The following is a 21,850-nucleotide window of genomic DNA, read 5'->3' as shown; positions in this document are numbered from 1 at the left end:
ATGTGACACTGGGTGAAATCAGTGTCATCTCCAACAAAATATACTCCTGCTATTGCAACAAATTTCCATATTCTCCGGTCTGCTAACTGGAAATTCTCTTTACATCCCAATAAATCAGATGCTATGAGAAAAGGACAAGGTATCTGTGGTTGTCGCAGGACTGCAATAAGCCCATGCAATCATTTCCTGTACTCGCCTTTTTGACTTTCAGAAATGTAAACCATTGCATTTACTTTGATATTGAAAATTAAACAATGTTGCCTTGACCTAATGTCATATTGTATTTATTCCATGTCCAAATAAAACAGAGAATTGAGGCAAACTGGGTACATCTGAGGTTTTACAGGACAGACACTAGACAGACAAAGTGATTCCTTAAAACAGAGGCCAGTTACTGACCAGTTAAGGAGAATCTGGGAGTTTTCTTTTTGGAAATGATCACGTGACCCAAAGCAAAGACAGATATTAACTGATCAGCCACTAGTTCAGCTTTGCCTTGTTTCTGTTTGGGCACAAAGTGATTTAGAGGCTGTGGGGCAGGACGGGGGTCTTATGTCTTTGTTAATGTGAGATTGAAAGGAATTGGTAAAGGGGGTGAACACTGTCCCGGCCAGCACACTTCTTCTGCATATTTGGCTCTGAGATAGTGTTTGGGCTGCTCAGATTAACATCCAAAGGTGATTACATTCCACATAGTAGATTCAGGTAGAGGTTGTGAGGAGTTTACATGGAGGAACAGACATCCATTGGATCAAAGGATCATGTCAGTAGTTTCAGTCAGTTCCTCAGATGAACAAACTGAATAGGAGTTCCTGTTTGCCCACAGAAGGACACCAAGTTCATCCACTTCTTCCAGAGGTCCAAAGCAAATAAGTGATTGAACTTCGCTCTTTGGGGGAAAAACATCCTCTTTGAAAAGAAGGGAAAATGCAAAGGAATCCATGCTAATCTACCGAGAGGTACCCGTCATTTTATGATTTGCCAAACCCAAACAACTTTGAGTCTCTTTCCACAAACTTACATCCGCCACAAATCCAAAGTTTTTCTCATCCACCTCTTAAGAAAGAGTGGTATAAAAGAACAGGATGAGCGGGACTTAAACTGTACAACATATTGGAAAAACAGGTTAGGATAGTCATAACAAGAGTGAGGCGCCTTATACAGACCCAGAGGTGTGCCTTTTATTAATGCTTTCTTCACAAAAAGAAGAAAGGTTTGTTGGAGAACCAGGCATTTGGTAGAGCGCAAGGTCAGTCCCACTCTCAGACATAAGTGCATCGGTGCCACTGCAATGTCTTTTTACTTTCAAGAGAAGCATCTTTTAAGCAATTTATTCCAAATGTACAAGTTTATCATTAATATCCAGCAACACTGCTGTGACTGAAGTCTTTCTCTTGTAAAGGTGACAAGGACAAGTAGGAGATCACAGGAGAGGAATGGTTTGTCATTCGTTGCTAGGGTTATCTGGGCGATAAGGGTGCAGTTGTGGGGAAGGAGACAGAGTTGCGCGGTGAGCCGAAGGGCGAGGTGGGTGACAGGCGGCTGGGACTCGCCAGCAGGTCACCGTTGTGCAGCTTCCACTGCAGCTCCTCGTTCTCCATGGACAGACGCTTGTTGACCTTGGACTCTTTCTGCAGCGTCTGCTGGAGTTTGGCCTGTTCACTGGACAGATGCCTGCAGGGGGAGACAGAGAGCTGGAGTGAGCTGAGGGGAGAAACACTGAGGCTATCAGACTGGACTCTGATGCTGAAACCATTTGAAACGTTAAAAAGGACGTTGAAACGATTTGAAAGGAATTAACTGAACTTGGATTTAATAAGTGCTTCACACAGGCCAACTTTTTCAAAGGTAAACTGAACTCTCAAACAAGAACTAACAGAGGTCAACCGTCCATGTGGGATCCAACAAAATATACTCCTGCTATTGCAACAAATTTCCATATTTTCACCGGTCTGCTCACTGGAAATTCTCTTTACATCCCAATAAATCAGATGCTATGAGAAAAGGACAAAGTATCTGTGGTTGTCTCATGCCTGCCTGTCTACCTGACAGTTTTGAGTCCTCACAACAAAAACAAAGGCCATATTTGTTCTTTACATTCATGATGATAATTTGGGTTGAGTTACAGGTCTAATTGAGTCATGAAGCAGAGGTGGATGGATAACTGAGCGAGAAGTGGAGGAAAAACAGGAGGCAGATAGACTTAACGATCCTGCTGTAAGAGCAGATGGTAAGATTGACGCCTCTGCAGAGAGATGAGTCACCATCTCACACACACAGCACCTGGAGTACGTACTTCGAGAGAGCAGCGTGTTTGTCCATCCTGGCCTTGTAGTCCTCGTTCTCCTGTTGGACCTTTGTCAGACACTCTTCTAGTTTCACATTAGTCTCCAACTGTGACACACACCACCACACAAAAAGACTGGTTCGGTGTACAAGCATACAAGTCTCTCAACAGTGTCAATATGGCTGGACTCTATGTTTTGTGTTCATCTTCACTTTGACCAATTCTCCCCTCAAAATAATGTACAAAAGGGACGTTACTTTTGGAATATTAGACTCTTCTGAGACTGGAAATGCCACCACAGTGGTGCAACCAACACTCCAAGATGATAATATGTGAGAAAGACTGGTGCCTACCAGTTTGTCCATCTCCATGAGCTTCTTCTCCTTCTGGTGCAGCTGGTTGTTCTTGATCTCCAGCACCACCTTAAGACTGTCCAGCTCCTGCTCCAGGTACACTGTGTGGGAGTCCTTCTGCACAAACAAACAAACACATGAAACTTGAATGCTCTCAGTGGGGAAAGCACAGACAAAGATAGTAATATTGATTACTAAGTCACCATGTGGTCATGCTTATGTCATTTTTGTAAGCTAAACAGCCTACAATGGACAATTTGAATTAAGTCAAATGTGTTGTATGAGTTAAAGTTGAGTGTTTAACTCTCACAAACCAGCAGGGGGAAGCAGAGAAACAGATTCAGACCAACATTGTCTATCAATCGCCACAACCTCCAAAATCTTTGTGTTCTGTCTGAGCAGAGAGTAACAGAAAGCTATTACTGCAGATGTAACCAACTTTACCAGATTCTTGTCAGTGAGTATCTGCCTCCTCCTCTCCTCCTCTGCTTTCAGCTTCTCATTCAGAGCCCCCTTCTCTGCTGACAGCTCACAAATGTTCTCCTAGTAAGAGGAACAGAGGAGGACAAAGAAAGAAGAATTATTGGCTTAACACTGAGCTTTGGTTCTTACAAAGTTAGGACACCTCAGAGTGAAAAACAGTGGCAGGTAAACTCATCTAACTGTTGCTTCTTAAGTGTGTAACTGCCAATATGAAGAAAAGAAAGGAAAAGAAAAAGACTCCAGACATGCCCTATGATGTGACAAAGTGCAAAAGAAATATTACTGTGTCATCAGGCATTTTTTCAAACCAAACTGGAAAAGTTTCTTGTTTGATAACACATGTTTAGTGAGCAAACACTAAACATCTAACCACCCTGCAGTGAGTCACTAAGGATACAGTAAATAGATCAGTGCATGTGCATACCAGGCTCTTTCAAAATTAGGCAAACAATTGAAACTCACCGTTAACACTTTGTTCTTAAAGGGTAATTAACTCCAAAACAAAATAAATTGTACGTAGGACCCAGAAAAGATTTTCTATTGAATGGCATTAAGGAAAGTGGAGAGCCCGAAAATTGTGAGCATATCATTGCAAACAGATGGAAGCCGACTGAAATACGAAAAAAGGTTATGAAATGTCTGAAAAACGTTCTGAACTATTGTGCAGAATTATCCAATTGTCTGGTATCCATTCATGGGCTCATGGAAATCCAAACAACTATTTTTTCTAAACCATTGCTAAACAAAGCATTGTACAGGTTAATCAGGAAATGTTTTGTTTAGCAATAGTTAATAGTTTATAGAAAATTCGGCTCCACTCTCCTCAATGCCATTTGATAGAAAACCTTTTGTGGGACCAAAGACAGCCTAGGAATGTGAGTAATATACAGTTTTATTGTTTTGGGGGGGAACTACACCTTGAAGTAAAACATGTTTCTGGTTCTAGGAACATTTTAAAAACATTACAACAAGTGTCTGTTTGTTTCATTACGACGTTGATGTTGTACACCTTCTTTTGAAACTTCAGTGTTAAGGTCTCTTACAGAAAGAGATGTTTCAGTATCCTTCAGTGTTTTGTTCAGCTTCTCCACGTCCGTCTGCTGGATCCTATTCAGCTCTGAAATGCACAAATAAACATTAGCATAAAATGATCGAGCAAACTGCCTGACAAATCAGTAATGACTCATCTTGAAAATGTAATTCAATATATCAAAGCTATAAATGCCTGAACAGTTAAACATATCAATCGCTTAAGATGGTTAAGTGCGTAAAGTCCTCAGCTTTGTTTAGCTGGTAATAGACTATTCCAAATGTTGAGCTGTGAAAGGTGTTGTATATGTTGGTCCTGCACACACCTTGTATGGAGGTCTCATACTGCAGTTTGAGAGACTTCATCTTCTGGCTGTGACTCACTTCCTGGTTTTTCCTCTCTGCTTCCTGTCGGCCCCTCACTTCCTCCACCTAAAGGATGTAGGCACAAATCAGGGCGGTGTGCAAAGGACTTAAGTGAAGCCAAGTGAAACTAAGAAATGTCTGATCGAATCTCTCGCTCTTACTGCTAGTTCGTTTGAGCTTCTGGTACTGTCCTTGTCAGTATCTGGTTATTAGAAAAAGCATTGTGATTCTTCTATTACAGACTTTTGTGCAGACTTTTGGGTCACATCTTTGGATTAGACAAAAAGTTGAAAGTGTCTGTGGGGAGGTGTTGCTGCAGCACAAACACAACGTGTTTACATGGATGAAAAGTGTGGACATTTTTTTGAAATGCTCCGCTCTGATCAAATTGGTTACGCATGTAACTGCTGACCATAAAGTAACTTAAGCCTCACGTTATTGTTCAGGCTGCAGTACGTTTACTGATAACTGCAATCAACTGATTCAGAGGCGTAACCATGGAGACAATCATGAATCTCTGGCAGAGATTTTTTTATGCGCAGCTGCGTGGTGAAAATCTAAGCTTTGCGAGTCACACCAACCTCCTGTGAACCAATCAGAGTTATTATCTCAGATAATAACGCTCAAGATTGAGAGACGATCAGACAAACATGCACTGACCACATAAACTGTTTTCTTGCACACGTGTTAGCTGTTCAGCGATTTATGAATCCATTAAATCCATGTATGACATGTCGTGTTGCATTGTGTGAGGGAGGGTTGTCTTTGTTACCTGTTGTGTTCAACTCTGTCAATGTTTCACAACAAGACTTCGTTTCATGTGAGAGACGAAGGCTCTAAAGATCATTTTACAGGTAACTTCTTGTTACTCTATACACTTAAGTGTATACACACAGTGTGTGTGTGTGTGTGTACGTGTGTGTGTGTGTGTTCCGACCTGCTGTTCCATCAACATGCGACATTTGTTGGCCTCCTCCTGGTACGTCTGGTGGACTTTGTCCCACTCCGTTTGGTAAAAACTCCTCAATCTGACACACAAAGAGGAACATTAAATTTGAGACACAAGTTACTTGCAGAGAACAGTGGAATCAGTGCAGGCTTTCATTTCTAAACAATAGCGTGTAACACTTATATATATTTTTTCTAAATTCCATGTACTGTGTGTGAGGCCGAGTGTCCAGCTGTGAGCACATCAGCAGAAGTAAATGCCGCACCTGTCCTCCAGCTGCACAAGCTCTTCCTTGTGCTGCTTCTGCAACCTGTTCAAGGCCTCCTCCAAGCTGACGCGCACCTCCTCCTTCCCCTTCTGGAGACGCTCGCAGCACTGTGACGATGCGACTGGAAGGAGACAAGAAGAGCCAGAGGAAATGTTAGTGTGTGTTTCTGACTGAAAACACTTCAATGAGCAGTGAAAGTACCTGGACTTCAGTTTAGGGATCAATATTTCATATGAAATTAGCAGTAAAGCATTCTTTTTTTAAAAGAATGCTACAAGAAGAGCATAAACTCAACTAGAATTAAACATTTTGTGTATCTCAAAAATACAGTGATAGAAAACAAAACTGAATGACTAATTGTATTAGAGCACAGAGCTGCACAAAGAGATATATACACGATATACTGTACAAGACCAAAAAATATCTTGGATGAGGAGAGAACAGAATGACCTGATTTGGAATCAGCAGTTTATTACACAACACAAGATCTCAGTTATAAATCCTTTTTGAGGGCAGACGTTAGGGGATTGGAGGCCAGATGTGAAGTTGGTTAGCCAATACTGAGCTACTATTTTGAACATTTACCATTTCAACAACCATCATCATATCACATTATGTTCCAGACTACACTGAGATGGGACATGCCTAGAACAGTCAGTGTTTAAAGAGGTAATAAATAACATATTTTTCTTTGTGTGGCTTGTCTTCCTCAGCATTCCCTGACAACCACATTCCAATTTAATTACTCTTACAGCAGACAACCCTGAAACATCTGCAAGTCAGCTCAGAAGTATGCAGCAGGACTCATTCTCTCTCTCACAAGCACATACATGCTTCTCTGTCTTTACGTCATCGTCATCATCACACGCCATTTTAATTCAAGTCTGTTTCTATTCTGAAATATTTGGTTAGCTTTTAAAACAGTGATCGCACTCAGTGCGTTCTGTTTTGGAGCAGCAGAACCAGTCATCCACCAGGAACATATGGATGCCATCGCTTGAAATATACATTTGCTAAAAAAGAAAAAGAAAAAAGAACTTTAAACACTGTGCCTGGAATAACAAGATATAACTGCTTGCTAACAACTGGCTGTAGCTGGGACAGTTGCTGTTTCCCTCTGAATGGAGCCCTATAGTGTGAGTGAAAGCGGCTGTCACCATGGTGATGGAGACACAAAGCCCGCGACAGCTGAGAGCAGCTTAAACACAAGCTTGCTCTCTATCATACACGGGACAACACAAACTGTGCGTGTGTGTTGTGTGTAACAGCAGGTGCTTGGCAGGTGGCGGTGAAATATAATGACATTTCAGAAGAGACCCCTCTGCTTCTCCCTAGTGTGAAAATGTCTACCTGGATACATTTTGTTTTCGCTACTGACTATCCCCCCCCCACCCCCCCCCCCCCCCGAAAACGATGTGGTGGAGATGTGTTTGCCTTTTCCAGGGAAAATATAGCAAATGGCACTAACAGTTATTTCGTGATAGTTCTTCTGTTAACACAGGCTAATCTTAGAAGTGTCTGAATCACAGGCAAGAGCCTAGCGCTTGCCATCTAATACATTATTGGAGGGCTTGCACTCTCCCCAGGGGCCCCGGTGCAAGTGCAGTGCCTACAACTCCAATATTGACGCCAGTGTAACTCCACATTGTAAAACTTCACAGGCAAGCAATTAAAACCTAGCATTACCCAATGAGACGGGAACAGGTCATTCCCGTTCAGTTTGACTTGGAGACTATCAAGGTTTAACAGAAAACTGTGTGTGTGGTAACAGCAGGGATCTATACATAGCTGACATTCCTCAGCTCTGTGCGTAAAGAGATGAGCCACAGGTCAAACACGCAGATATACAGATATGCATGTGTGTGAGTGCATATTTCCATGTGCATGTTAGTGTGCAGAAATACATGCCTTCATGTTGCCATGTACTGTAAATACAGTGCACTGTTTGTGTGTCACTATAGTGTGTTAGCTTGACAGTAGGTGTGTATGTGTGAGATCTTTTTTAATCCTGTTGTATCAGCCAAAGAGGCAGAGCTGCTATTGACATGATACACACTCCCAGCTATCTGACTGAATGCATACATACATACCAGTATCAGTTATTATTTAGCACACAAAGCGTAATTATTTCCAGTGGATTGTCAGTTGATGTGTTCAGATCCCCAAATATAAACCAACTAATTGTAAGGACATTGTTTGTAACCATCAATCTTGAACTCATGCAATGTCTCAATGACAGACTAAATGGCAGACTGCCAAACTACTGAGTCACATACTTCAAACACACACACACACACACACACTTGACTGGAAAAACTGTTTCCTAATCATTTTCTGAACATGATTAGGAAACCAGCAGCAGTGCCAGGTGATCAGTTGTCATTCAAGTATTAGTTATTACATAATTATGTTGGATGTTTCACTTGTGCCCCAAGATCGTTGTGAAGTGCAGTGGTGGAATTAGGAGGGGCCTTTGTATGTTGATCCTCATAGTAGTGGACTTGTGTGGGCAATAGTTATTTTGCTAGAGAACGAAACACTGTACAATGGTTCAACCAGACTGACAATTGAAAGGGCAGAAAGAGATACGAACCCTACAAAGCAACAGTTGCCTAAGAATAGAACAAATCACCAGTCATTGTTAACGTAAAAAAATGGAAGCCTAGTATCAAAGTGAAGCCTAGCATGAAACTTCTTACAGTACAGAAGATAATGTCTTTCGCTGGGACTTTAAATCTAACTACTGAGAAGAAAAATAGATAAACTCAGTATTTAGAACCGAGTTGCACCGTTGTGATTCAGTAATAATGGAGGGTCACTTCCCGTTTTCTGGACTGGAAAACAAATTAAAAATTCCAACAACTAACTTTTAGGGCCAAAATTATTTCAAATGTAGATTTTGTGTTTCAATTCTACCGTTTTTTTCATGTTTTATCTCTGTTCAAATAGTTATCAGAGAAGGAAAGAAGAAGAACAGCAATATAACAGCTGATTCCAAACTTTTGAACGGTATTCACAAGTTTAAATTTGACTTTACTGTTTTCTGCCATAAAGCTATTCATGTTTGTGCTGTAAAGCAACAATCCAGATTTAATTCAAAATTCAACCCAGTTGCACAGACATTGTCAAATGAAATGTGGAGACTGCTTTAGGCTGTCACATTGTTTAACCTGTTCATTGTAATTAAAATAATGTCTCAAAATTGAAACCCGAACAAGTCATAGATGTTAATGTATAATGTACTGGTCCTCATGTGCACATACTAAACTCAGAAAAACATAGGTGCACAGTGCGGATGACAGATATGTTGGCAGGTTTCATCCTGAGCGAAGGCTTCTCTTGCTCCGAGCCTTTGCTAAGAATGAGAAGCAGCTGCACCTCAGTATTACAACAGAAATACACCAGCTTTTAAATGGCAGTTGACCTGTCCTTGATAAGCTTCGTATTTGCGTGTCATATGCAAATGCGGAGAAAGAGAGAAAGAGACAGAGAGAGCATGGTGGTGTGTGGATGTGCAGAGAGACAGTCTCTTACCCAGTTCGTCTCGGAGGTTTGCCAGTTCCAGCGACAACCCCTTCTTCTGCTTCAGGGCTTCCTCGCGCTGCACAGAAGAGAAGACGAAGAGACTCTTCAGTCAGATATGAGCAGAAATTGATCACTATTCATATAGGGAATTCTATGTGGAGGTGTGTCAGGTCATTCTATTCCTCCCCCTATCTGTGCAGCTCTCAGTGACCAAGGATTTTACACTTATTTCTACGATGCACTGTGAGATGATTTCAGAACACAATCAAGGGTTAAATATTTCTCACCACAACTTTGGTAAAGCATTATGTCATGAACTATATCGTGAACAATGAATGATTGAATGACATTTGCCATCGTGTGTTTGAAAATGTGTACTTATCACAGATAAGTGATGCAATCACTGGCCTCAAAGTTCACTACAGAAACCTTTTGTAAAGGTCAGCTGTGGTTGGAGAGGTTGTGACCATGTGTAATAATGCTGATAAAAGCCAAATATTAGGACAAGCTTAAGATTCTATCTTGTCTTAAAACAATCAAGAAAATAACATCCATCATGCTGAAAACACCCAATCTTGAACTGCTCACATCAGCAGCAGCTGTAACTGACCCGAAAAAGTAAGGAAGGAGTGTCCCAGTCAAATACAACTTTTAAAGGTCGCCTCCAATTAAGAATGAACACAAGAACATCCTGAAAAAAACCTGCCTGTGATATCACATCCCTGACCTGAAGGAATAGGATCACACGATTAAGTTTAGACTTAGACTAACATCAAAGAATGACCTTTATATACTGTATTTTAAATACATTTTACTCTACCACAAAGACTGTAAAGCTGCCTACACAAGACCACAACACACACACACACGAGGACTTGGACACACCTGAACTTGATGAGTATACCAAAGTGCACTGCTGTGCTCCGAAACAGAATATCATGATCATATTCTCACATTTGAAAACATTACACACGAACACACAAAATAAAAGTTTTACAACAGTAGTAATTGAAATTTACAATGGACACCAAACGCACACATACACAGAGAGAGAGCCATAAAGTCCCTCTGTTGTATGAGGGGTCAGTAAAGTGAAAGAGCAGACAGGCGGCGGCAGGAAAGAGTGGGAAAACAGAGAGCCAAAAGGTTTCTCACAGAGAAAATGTAAACTGTGTAGAAATACAAGACATTGTTGGAATGGTTAGAGAGAAGATGATGGTATAAATAGAGTTCATGCCCTGTTCTGACCTTAGTGTAATATTTCTGAACTTTTTCATGACATTCATGATCCAAATAAAACAGTGTTATGTTTCTTTAAAAACGTTGGACTGAAAACCAACAGCTAACATGATCAATGTGTGAAATTACTTGCGGCTCGCTTCCCGTAAAGTGACGCAATTGCAAAACAGCTTCCTAATTCCTGACTTCTTTGAGTTGATGACACAGCTCAGACTGACAGACCAACAGAGGTGAAGAGAGAGAGAGAAGAGCAGCAACAGATAAAGCAGAACCCCATCTACTGCAGTAAAAACACACACACCTTGTGTTTCTTCTTGCGGCGATGTGGGAGGGCCTTGCTGGGCTTTGCATTGGTTTTGCTGGCCGTGGAGCCCATGTCTCGTTTAATGAGGACACACACACCCTTCAAAATGCCTTCAGTCCTCTCTCTCACACACACTGATTCTCTCCATCTATATCATCAGTGGAAAACACACTCTCTCGCTCTCTCTGTCCTCCTGCTGAATGAAGCCCTCTCTCTTTCTGTTACTGACTTCCACTCCTCCCACTCTCTACCTGTTCACCCCCGGTCCTCCCTCCATCTGTTTCTCCTTCTCTTGCCTGAATACTGTGCGATGGAGGAATGAGAGTTATTTCTGCACCATATTTTTCTTATCTTTGTTCTTATCCCTTTCTCTTGTTCCCAGTTGCTAACACACAAATCTGGTGTATCTGCATTTCCGTCATACCTCTCTTGTCTTTACGAATATCCTTTTTAACTTTCTACTTTCTTTGTCTATTTAAAGTCTGTTGGAGGTTAAAGAAAGTTTGCAGGGACAATTTCTTCAAACTTAAAAAACGTTAGACCAGCGTGGGTTTCAGAATTAAGTATAGGTCTACAGATAACCCCATCCACCCAAACTAAAGCCCCAACCCCTTTCGTGAAACCAAAGCCCCACCCCCACCCACAGCTCAAGGAATGCTTTCGATACACACACACACTCACACACACACAAACCTACACACACACACACACACACACACACACACACACACGCACACACACACACTTCAAAGAGCTTCATGGCTTGAACTGCAGCTGCTGCATTCCTCCACTCCTCCCTCACTTTTCCTCGTCACTCCCCCTTCATCTCCACCGGGCCATCCATCTCATCAATAACCCAGTCAGGAGGCCTCCTGCGCTGTAACCATCTGAAAGCTCTCTCAGCTGAGCTTCACGTTACAATCCCACACTTACACAATACGATGCTGAGAAATACCCACAGAAATGGAGCATTTCTCCTTATACATAAAACCATTGTAATCAGACCTTGATTCAAAATGCCAGCGCTGAGAGTTATGAATCAGTTAATCACATACACATCCATTACTGTATGTGTGCAGGGTTGTTCCTACTGATAATAGCTTATAGAACAGATAATGAGCTGCTTTCCCTCAGAGAGAGACATGCAGGCAAGTCATATCTGTCATGCGCTTGTCACACACTCACTGAGGACAAGTGTGTGTGTGTGTGTGCCTCAGGTTTATGTACATTTTCATTATCTTCAAAGCAAGAATATAACGCAATTTCTTAGTACTATTTGCACATTGTGTTTTATCAGTGAAGGGTCACCTTGTATGTGTGTGTTGTTTCTGACTTTGTCACCACAGGTAAAGATAATGATTCTGACTACATTGGTCAACTTTACTGTTTTATATTTTGCTACAATCCTTCGGTTTCACAAGTATGTCAAAGCAGTTATCAAGAACTATAGTTACTTACCCGTGACCTGCTCTTAATAATATATAAAGATATACAAGATAATATTTTACTTTAAGCCTCTGATTTCCTTTTTCTTCTAAACATTAATAGCGTAGTTATCACGATTGAGTTGACAGAAGAATGTGACATCATCTCAATAGTGAGGTGTTTCATCATTTTAATAAAAAGCAGTTAAATGCTAATACACGTGTTGTACATATTAGTTTAACAATACAGGTGTGTGTGTGTTTATGTGCGTGTATGTGCTCCACAAATATAAACAACTTACTGTAAGTGTCTGAGCTACAGAGCTGCTGAGCCTGACTGACATGAGAGAGCAAGTCGAGTAAACTTCTTGACAAGTTTCATACAGGTTCATTCTATACACACACATATTTACAAATCCATCAGCACATCAGTGTCGCATGGCAGCGAGATGTCTGTTGTTGTTAATGGCAGCTAGGTGTGGACTTGCTGCCTACTAAAACAGCCATTACTCCACTCCCCCTCAACATGCATGTCAACCAGCAACTTAAAAAAGCAACACTGCTCAATCACTAACAACTGTGAGTGATGCTTTAATTATAGGCTTTGCTCTAATTCGCCCAAGGGGAAGGATGGGGTGCATATAACTGATCATTTCCCCTCATTTCCCTCCTTGAAGCTGCGTTAGACCATAATGTATTTACATGTACAAACATGTCCACCTTATCTTCCTTTAAAGTGGTGTGGTGCTACAGCTGAAGAAAGGGACCCATCCCCACTAAATGATGGTGCAGATCCACCTTATTTACCAGAATTACTGTTATTATTTCTGGGATCTCACTAGCTGGCTGCATCCAACAAATATTTATTGAAGTCGTAGAAAACGTATTTGAAAAATAAGGCTGACCCTACTACCATACTAGAAAAAAACACGATTTTTTTTATGATTTGATTATATCGACATAAACAGCCATGCTGGTGCCATGTCCGGTGAGAGTTAACATAAATTATAGATAAACATGCATAACAGCACAACAAATTGGACCCAGTTTACTTGTGCTGTAAGGAGTGTAAATATGGTTGATTTGTTTACTTTGTCAGTAGACTTGAGAGGAATCTCCTGATTAAAGCTGCACAAAACGTTAGCTTGCTAACCAGCCTGCAGGTGTAAAACGCATAGCAACTAATATTAGCCTCTACTGGATACCACTGTGAAATCTCCGCATTTCCTCCCAGCTCACTTTTGATGTTTTGAAACACAGGTCACAGTTGAGATCCAAAATATTTCGGAGGCCCTATCTAACAGAAGGAGGGGGTGTATCTCTGTGTGCAAAGCAAGATGCTCAAACAGTACAGTGATCACTGTCGTTGTCCAGATATTAATGTTCACTAGCTAACAGCTTTCAATCAGAAGATCGGCTCCAGATATGTCCTTAGCAAGACACACCTACGGTGTGAATGGGGTTAGATAGTCCTGATATGCAGGTGACACCTTGCAGGAGCTATATCCTGTCGTCAGTGTGTGAATGGGTGTAAATGGGTGAACGACGACATGAAAGCACTTTGAGTGGTCGGAAGACTAGAAATGTATCTAGAAAAGTCTAGAGTCTTTCATGGGAAGTAGCAACTCCTTGGGTTTGTTTCATTAAAAAAAGTCACGACCCAAGCATATTTGCAGTGCAAACGCAGGAATTTGCATTCCTGCGTTGCCTTTCTTGCAAACACTACTGAAAACCGCTATGACAAAACATCCCCACCGACAGCAGCACTGGATTATTGCCCTTTTGTTTGACACACAGAGTGCTCCTTCTCTGCATTGTAGACATTTTAACAGAATATAACAATGTGCAAAACATCTGTTCCGCCTCGTAAAGAACAGTAAATAAAGGATGGAAGCTTTCACTCCACAGCCGGTGGTGTGAGTGTGTTTTGGCTGTTTGGTAAACATATAAATAAGCGGAGTACCTCAGTGAAGAGCTGTTGGATGACTATAGCCAGAGCCTCCACTCTCTTATTCCCCTGGACCAGCAGCTTCCTCAGCTGGTTGATGGCCTGGTTCTTCTTCTCTGCCAGCTCTTTGCTCTGGTTCTGTTTGGCAGTGACCATCCGGTCCACCACAACAGCCCCTGCTGCGCCAGGCTTGGATGTATTTTGTAGGCGAGATGCTGTTTTGGGGCTGGATCTTGACCCGTTTTTTGCTTTGAACCCAAGACCAGAGGCTCCAGTGGTGCCTGAGCCAGTGTTAGTGGTATCAGGGGCCGGCACTGGGAGAACTGCCATCACTGGTGCATTAGCATTCACCACATCTGGCACCTAGCAAGAAAAAATACCATATATACACCTGGGAGACAAAGTCTTGTTAACACGAGAAGAAGATAATATGCAGTCAAGAAATACAAATATAAAGATAAGCTAAATTAGCCACGACATTATAAATAAATATGCATTTTCTTACTTTCTGTGGCTCACTGATTGATTGATTCAACTTTTATCCTTTTCAAAAATGCCTGGGAAACTTTAGAACTCGTTAGCATGAACAGTGGCAGTTTCTTTGACACCACCTTAACAAACTGTGCAGGGACACCTCACATGAAGAAGGAACATCTTGTGGATTACCACTTTAAATACTCCCGTCAAACAACACGCTTCCTTACTTCCTTTCATCAATCAGATCCTGCTCGGTAATGTTCTCTGATGTATACTGCCTTGCCCATGACTGAATTAGCATCTTAAAGCTCAAAACTTCAAAAAGAAGAGGACATACCAGTTCTGGTAGAGGATGCCGTTTTCTCTGGTTGTTTCCTCTTGCGGGTGCTGCTGCCAGTGAGCTGGTGTTGGTGTTTGTGGGTCTTGCTAGCGCCTCCCGGGACTTGTTTTTGTCCACTGCAAGAGAACAGCGACCTCTTAGCATGTAGGTAGCAGGTATAACATTCAACATGGTGTCCACAAACACAGAATACTCACTCAGCCCATTAACAATGTGGAAGTTCACGCCACAGCAGGCAGGGTCACAACATAGAACTACAAACACTCATTCATCCTCTGAATAGAATAACAATCAAATGCATGTGGGTGAAAAAAACATAATAAAGTAAAATGAAGCATATAAACGCATACAAAGTGTCTGTTTGTCTGTATGTCTGTTTGCAGTACAAAAAAGTGTGCCAGCAAAACAGGAAAAACGCAAACACTACTACTACAGTTGTAGCAATCCTAATCTCCTTAATCTGCTGCATTGAGATCACTAAAATGGATACAAATATAATCCATTTTAATGAAGAGGGCGATTCCAACAGAGGTTCAATTAGGGTGGGTGATTTGAATTTAGCTCTGATTTGCACTTTGACTTCGTTGGATTGGACTTTTTTCAGAGCTTAAATTGTCATCCTATAATCAGCTACATTGAAGGGGAAGACCATCTAATTGAAGAATTCCAGTACGTTTGGCCTAGGGAAGTTCAATCAAGCCAGAAACTAAGCCAGACACCATAGAAGTAAGTCTCAAACTTGTGATGTCAGCAAGTATAAAGTCTGGAGCTGCTCCATAGACAATAAATGGGAGGCTGATTTTGTGGACACACAAAATGTTTATTCTCTTTTTATGGTGTTCTCAGAACATTTCCCTGGGGGCTCTCAGTGCCATCGACAACATCTCTCCAATTCATTATCTATCAGCTTCGACTGGTGAAGAACCCGGGCAACAGTTGCTGTATGTACAGTCTCTCCCATCTGAGTCACTGAAGCTTTGAACTCCATCACAGTGGTCCTAGGTGTCTTGGTGGCCTCCCTCATCAGTTCTCTTCTTGCCCACTCAGTTTGTGAGGACGGCCAGCTCTAGGAGATTTAAACAAGTGCCATACTCCTTCCATGTCTTAATCAACTGCACTCAGGTGATCTCCATTTCACTAGTTGTGACACTGCTGGCATCAACTAGCTCAGGGGTCGGCAACATTTTCTATCCAAAGAGCCATTTTGCCCTATTTTCCACCAAATACAATTTGTCACAGCTTATCACAGCTTATAAAGTGTTATATATCGTTACATTATATATACAAAAACTATAGTTTGTTGTATTTATGAAAATATAGAATAAAGACAATTCTTGACATTTTTTTGCAATTTTACCTGATATAACAATATCAAGTTCTTATGAAGAGGAGTTTGCTGCAGCAGCTGAGAAATCGCTCTTTTTCGCTCATCTCCAGTGTGACACTTCAGTAAATTCTGTGTGCTTCTGGGAGCATACAGGTAAGCCAGCATCGTTGGCAGTGAAAGCAAATGAAGACGTCCACGCAGAGTTAAACTCTATTTTCCTCCGTGACTTTTCTTTTTTTGGATTTATCCATTGATAGTTAATAGAGGGCGGGGGTCTGAAAATCATGATTAGCCACCTGCAGGGAAAAGCGCTTGACAGGGGTAGAGGATTTAACTGCCTGTGTGAATAATTAACAAATAAGATTCTGTTCATTCTTGCTTATAAATTATATTCTCTCTTAACACATTTCTCTTTTTGGAGAACGTCATGTGAGATAACTTCTTCGATCAGCGCAATTTCCCTGCTCTTCTTTCTATTTCCTCATCTCAGCCCCATGTGTCACGGTGTGTGTAAACCTCCCTCGAATCAGGAAACTTGTCAGCATACCCATATTTGAATGGCTGAGCTACATCACGTGATGTGATTTGCAATGCATTGGTCGGTGTGTTTCCTGCACCGCCGAACAAGTGCCGTAACGGCTGAATAAGACGCGCCGGTTAAAGTTTAAACTCGGTGTCCAATATGTATAATTCCGAATTATCGATCGGTTTTTAGTTCCTGGGTCCGGATCCGGTTCGCCAGTTTCACTGGACCTCAGGTAGCCGCAACAGAGCCGCAGGTTGCCGACCCCTGAACTAGCTGGACTTCTGTTGAATTAGGTCAGTCACTTTAAAGGGGGTGGATATTTAAGCAAACACTTATTTTACACTATATATTTTTAATGAATTGACATTAGTTTGTAAAAATCTGTGTTCACTTTGACATGAATGAAGCTTTTTTTGCAAATTCTTGACAAAAACCGTGGCTTACTGGGTAGAGAGGGTTGCCCGCCAACCGAAAGGTCACCGGTTCGATCCTCGGCTGCACCGTGTCCTGTGTCGAAGTGTCCCTGAGCAAGACACTGTACCCCTAACTGCTCCCCGGGCGCCTGTCATTGGCAGCCCACTGCTCCCTATATATACAGGGATGTGTCAAATGCAGAGAATAATTTCCCCACTGTGGGACTAATAAAGGAATGTTTCTTCTTCTTCTACTTTTTATAGGCATTGTATTTATATTATTTGTTATTTTCTATTTCTATGTACATTGAGAGAGATGCAAATACCCTGTATGTGCACGCATACTTCGACAATAAAGCTGTTTCTGATTCTTGAATGGAGCACAGGCAGGCTGTGTCTGATGTTTGTGGCCCTCTTTTGAAAAGGCACCTCACCCTCTGTTTACCGACTCAGGAAGGTCGTCCGCGACTGCTCAGGCACAAGATGGCGGGTCATGAATTTGCCATATTAGGAAAAAACTAGCTTACAGGAGAGACTCTCAGACGCAGCGAGCCACGGCTTACGCTTTTTCTTCAGTTTATATTATTATATAATCACAACTGCCTTTGGCCACACATGGTGCTCTCTTCGGAAACAAGGTGCTCACTCAGACAAACAAGCAAAAAAGAGAAAGTTAGTCATTCACAGCTGCACCTGGCAAATGGAAGCAGGAGGTAACTGAAGATTAACCACAAATCATGTGTTTACATTGACTCAACTGCTGGATATGACATACTTCTCTTTATTGCAGTGATTGGATGCTGCGGCTAAGATGCATTTTTATACGAAAACCTCTTCTGGTAAAACTTTCATTTGCAAGGTACTCCTTGCAATACAAGTAAGAAGAAAAAAAAAACAGCCTTCGAAAATTACAACCCATGGCACATTTGTCCCCTGAGAGCACAACACGGCTCATGGACAATAAAACCCGGGCCCTGTGTAAGTAAGTAAAATGTATTTCTATAGCGCTTTTCACAGACAAAAGTGCTCAACAGGAGCGGTATTTGAAAGATGAAAACATAAATAACACAATGTGAATGGTCACATTGTGTGATTTATATTTTCTTCTTTCCAATATGTTTGAAAAAGAACAGTTTTTAAAACATGAAACATTTTTAAGAAGGCACAATAAACAGTAAAATACACAATAAAAACATAGATTGAAAGCAGACCTGGAGCATGAATTTTACCCAAACGCCAGTCTAAACAGGTGTGTCTTGAGCTGATTGAGCTGAAAAGCTATACTTTACAAACTAGATGACTTCAGTAAATACGACCAGGGCTTTTAATGCCTCACGTTAAGACACCACCTGTGAGTGCACCTATATCTGCTTGCATTACTATGTGAAAAACCTGATTGATACCAAAATCATTTCTAAAGCTGCTTCAAAATGGGTTTTTGGTGTCACAGGACGTCAAAAGTGTGAGACTTGGTAATTTCCTATTACCAATTTGCTTGCTTCAAATAGTAAACAAATGAGTGTTTACTGCTTAAAACTGAGTGCTTCAGCAAACTAAACTGCACTCAAAGAATAAATTGAAATATTAGTGAGATGCAAATATAGTTCCACTCTCAATTCAAAGAACATCATTTGAGTGTGTGTTCAAATACAAGTGTGTGTCATGAGCAGTAGAATAATGACTGAGACTGCAGAGATAGAGACTGCAGAGGGATGATAATTATGTTTGCTTAAACTTCCAGGGTATGATATGTATAGTCAGCCCAAGCATGAGTGTTTGTGTGTGAACAGCTGTACAGTAAACATCCAGCAGTGTGCTTTGGATTTAATGGAATGATCTCATATCACTACAAACTGATTTACAGAATGCAAAATTTAAGGCTGCTAACAGTTTTCAGATTTTTTTCAACCAACTAAAACAAGTCTTTATCACTCAGCGAGGTTTTAGCTTGGTATTGTCGAAAACTGGTACAATCAAATTCGTTCTGTTTTTTCATGTGAGGTTCAGGGCTAATGGAAGTTCACGTGGAACTAGTTAGATTCTCTGAGCAAATACTGAACTATTACTGCAATTATAATGCAGTATGTAGTATTTGCTTTAAAAAAACACCAACATCAGATTGAGTCATTGTCAGTGTCTGATATCTTTTCCTCTCTTACCCTTTGGAAACACTCAGTCATGTTTAAAGACATTCATCTGAAATACTGGCTATCAACAGCCTCAATCTGCATGAAACCTTGCATAAAATGTTATCAAAGCCGCTAATGCCAGCTGAACAAATAGTAGAGTTAACAACCAAATCATTCCTGTTTGGTACAGTGTTCTGCCAAAAGAACTTCAGAATACCAGTTCAAACGGCTTAAGGAGCTTTAATGTCAAAATCATTCAAGATGCTACCACACTTGTCAACGCACACAAATCACACACAGAAGCCGTGATAATGCTGGATGCTTGCCATTGTAGCTATTGCCAAGAGTCCTGGGATTACTGTGGTTTAGAGACGCTGACACACCTACAGGCCTTTATACACACACATCTATTCTTGCCAACCAAGCAGCAACCTGTTCTGAAAAGTAAAGCCAATACAGAAGTGCCTTAAACTTGCCTTCTTTCTAATGGCCATCAGGGGGCGACTCATCTGGTTGCAAAAATAAGCCTGGTTGTATCGAAGTCTATGAGAAAATGACTATTACCCACTTGATTTATTGCCTCAGTAAACATTGTAAGTTGTAAGTTTCAGGTCTTCTTCAATACAACATGATTTTCATTTTGTAAATTATGGTCCCATTTAGAATAAAATAGACCATAAAGCACGGTATGCTTTAGGGCAGGCTTACTGTGATTGACAGGTCGCTATCACGTCGTTCAGTCTGAGATTTGTCTGTGTTTTCGTCTTACAACTTTAACCGTTTCACAGTTTGTTCAGTTCAAAATGCCTAACTCTTGTCTTCAAAACGGGAATCCACAAACCAATGGGTGACATCACGGTGACAACTTCCACTTTTTATATACAGTTTGTTGCCAACACAAAAAATAGATACCCGTACCTGTGCTGTTTAGTCGACTGAATCTTGCTGAGCTGCTTCTTTGCAAGGGATACTGGGATGCCTGCTTTGTCAGGCCCTGATTGGCAGCAGGAGCTATCTTTTCTGCTATTTGATGGGCAGCTGCTGTTTTTGCTGTGTTGTTATTGGTGACTGTTGGGCCCTTCAGACCTGTGAAGAGGACACAAAAGAAGTTAAAGCCCATTGCAGAACTTCTCTAAAGGGTTTTGTGTCACTCACTGGCCAGATGTTGATGCTCAAACTTTCCTGTTGCAGTTAGGATAGCTGCAATTGTAAAAGCAATTGACTCTGATCTATGTTTCCACTCTCTCCTGAGAGGTGCTGGGTCACATAGTTGAACAACTAACACAGAAGATTTGAATTCAGAGAAGCCAGATTATGACCAGGAAGTTGTTTTTTTGACGATCTTCTACCATCCTTCTCTTGTTCATCAGTCTTCAGACTCAGCTGGAGTCACTATTTCTCTCCCTGGAGTCGGATCCTTTGTATTACCCCGTCTCTCACTCAGAGGGGATACGCCACAGAAACAGCTGTCTGTTTCTTTCCTCCAATGCAAAGATGAATTACCCAAGTCTCGTGTTATAAACATGCTAACCACTAGGTGAGTCTGGGGTACCCTTTACATACAAACACGTAGTTGTTTTTTTGTCGAGATAAACTAGGTTTATTGGTCGGTGCCCCCTCTGTATTTATTTTGGTGGAGTAATGTGGAGAAGCAGCTGTTTTGTTTCAGAGGTAGTTTAGTCAGGCCTAGTTTTGTTGGACTGATTTTGATTTGTTTGGCACGACCAAACCATCATCTGCCACTCTGTTTAAGACTAGTTTTTGTTGGAAAATATGTGAGTAAAATAAATCTTGTATATGGTTAATTCCACGTACGACTATTTGTTTGTTCTTTGGGTTGGCGTGTGTTCATCCCTACTCATCCCCTGGACAAGTAGAAAAGGGGACGTAACTATATATATATATATTTGCATTATATATTGTTAGATCCTGGGGTACTTCTGGCCCGATTCGGGGCTACTTACTGACTCAGCTCTCTATTAAAAGATTGTCGAGCTGGTGTTCTTGCGAGGGAACTCGCCTGGCTCTTCTAACTGCCGTTACTCCCGACGTCTACCCTGCTTCCTCCGGTCTGAGTGCGCTCGGCCGAGAGACCAGTCCTGGCCCCGGGCGCTCCTACCAGTCGCGTCGGTTATGGCAGCTTCCCTCTTCTGGATCCGTGCTCTTGGTAAATGCCAGGTTAGGTTTTAACGGCTAGGATTACTTCTAAAACCGTAAGGGATTGTTAAGTGGATTCGGTCTCTAGGATAACCTTACAGAACTCAGTTGTTAGACATACAATGGATTTAACTTTTTACTGCCACGAGGAACTTTTACTACTTGAGCAAATAAATGCACTTGAGAATTTTACTTTAAATGCAGATTAGATATTTATTGCAGGTTATATTTAGTTAGTTTGCCAGGGTTAAGCTACAGTTCACATAAAATGTTACTAGACTTGATTCGTTACTTTAATTTTCTTCT

The 21,850-nt window shown here is 41.3% G+C and overlaps 1 protein-coding gene across 5 annotated transcripts in view; it reads right to left on the bottom strand.

Annotated features, from left to right (window-relative positions):
• Position 1: 1 nt before the first annotated feature.
• Positions 2-21,850, bottom strand: part of LOC306784863 (uncharacterized protein) — a 45,880-nt gene continuing 24,031 nt past the window's right edge. For 2 of the 5 annotated variants that reach the window (XM_079279016.1, XM_079279018.1), the window contains exons 7-18: positions 20,306-20,473; positions 14,990-15,108; positions 14,191-14,538; positions 9,270-9,336; positions 5,733-5,856; positions 5,456-5,546; positions 4,479-4,584; positions 4,167-4,240; positions 3,085-3,183; positions 2,641-2,757; positions 2,297-2,394; positions 4-1,674 (exon numbers count right to left, since the gene is read on the bottom strand). In XM_079279016.1, coding sequence (XP_079135142.1) covers positions 1,461-1,674; positions 2,297-2,394; positions 2,641-2,757; positions 3,085-3,183; positions 4,167-4,240; positions 4,479-4,584; positions 5,456-5,546; positions 5,733-5,856; positions 9,270-9,336; positions 14,191-14,538; positions 14,990-15,108; positions 20,306-20,473 — 1,625 coding nt within the window. In that variant the 3' untranslated portion in view covers positions 4-1,460. Of the gene's footprint in view, positions 1,675-2,296; positions 2,395-2,640; positions 2,758-3,084; positions 3,184-4,166; positions 4,241-4,478; positions 4,585-5,455; positions 5,547-5,732; positions 5,857-9,269; positions 9,337-14,190; positions 14,539-14,989; positions 15,109-20,305; positions 20,474-21,850 lie in introns of all 5 variants that reach the window. The other 3 variants (XM_079279017.1, XM_079279020.1, XM_079279019.1) reach the window with 3 other exon arrangements.

Source organism: Melanostigma gelatinosum, assembly GCF_949748355.1.
Source record: "Melanostigma gelatinosum genome assembly, chromosome: 11".
NCBI classification, from domain to species: Eukaryota; Metazoa; Chordata; class Actinopteri; order Perciformes; family Zoarcidae; genus Melanostigma; species Melanostigma gelatinosum.
This window is presented reverse-complemented; position numbering and strand designations above follow the sequence as displayed.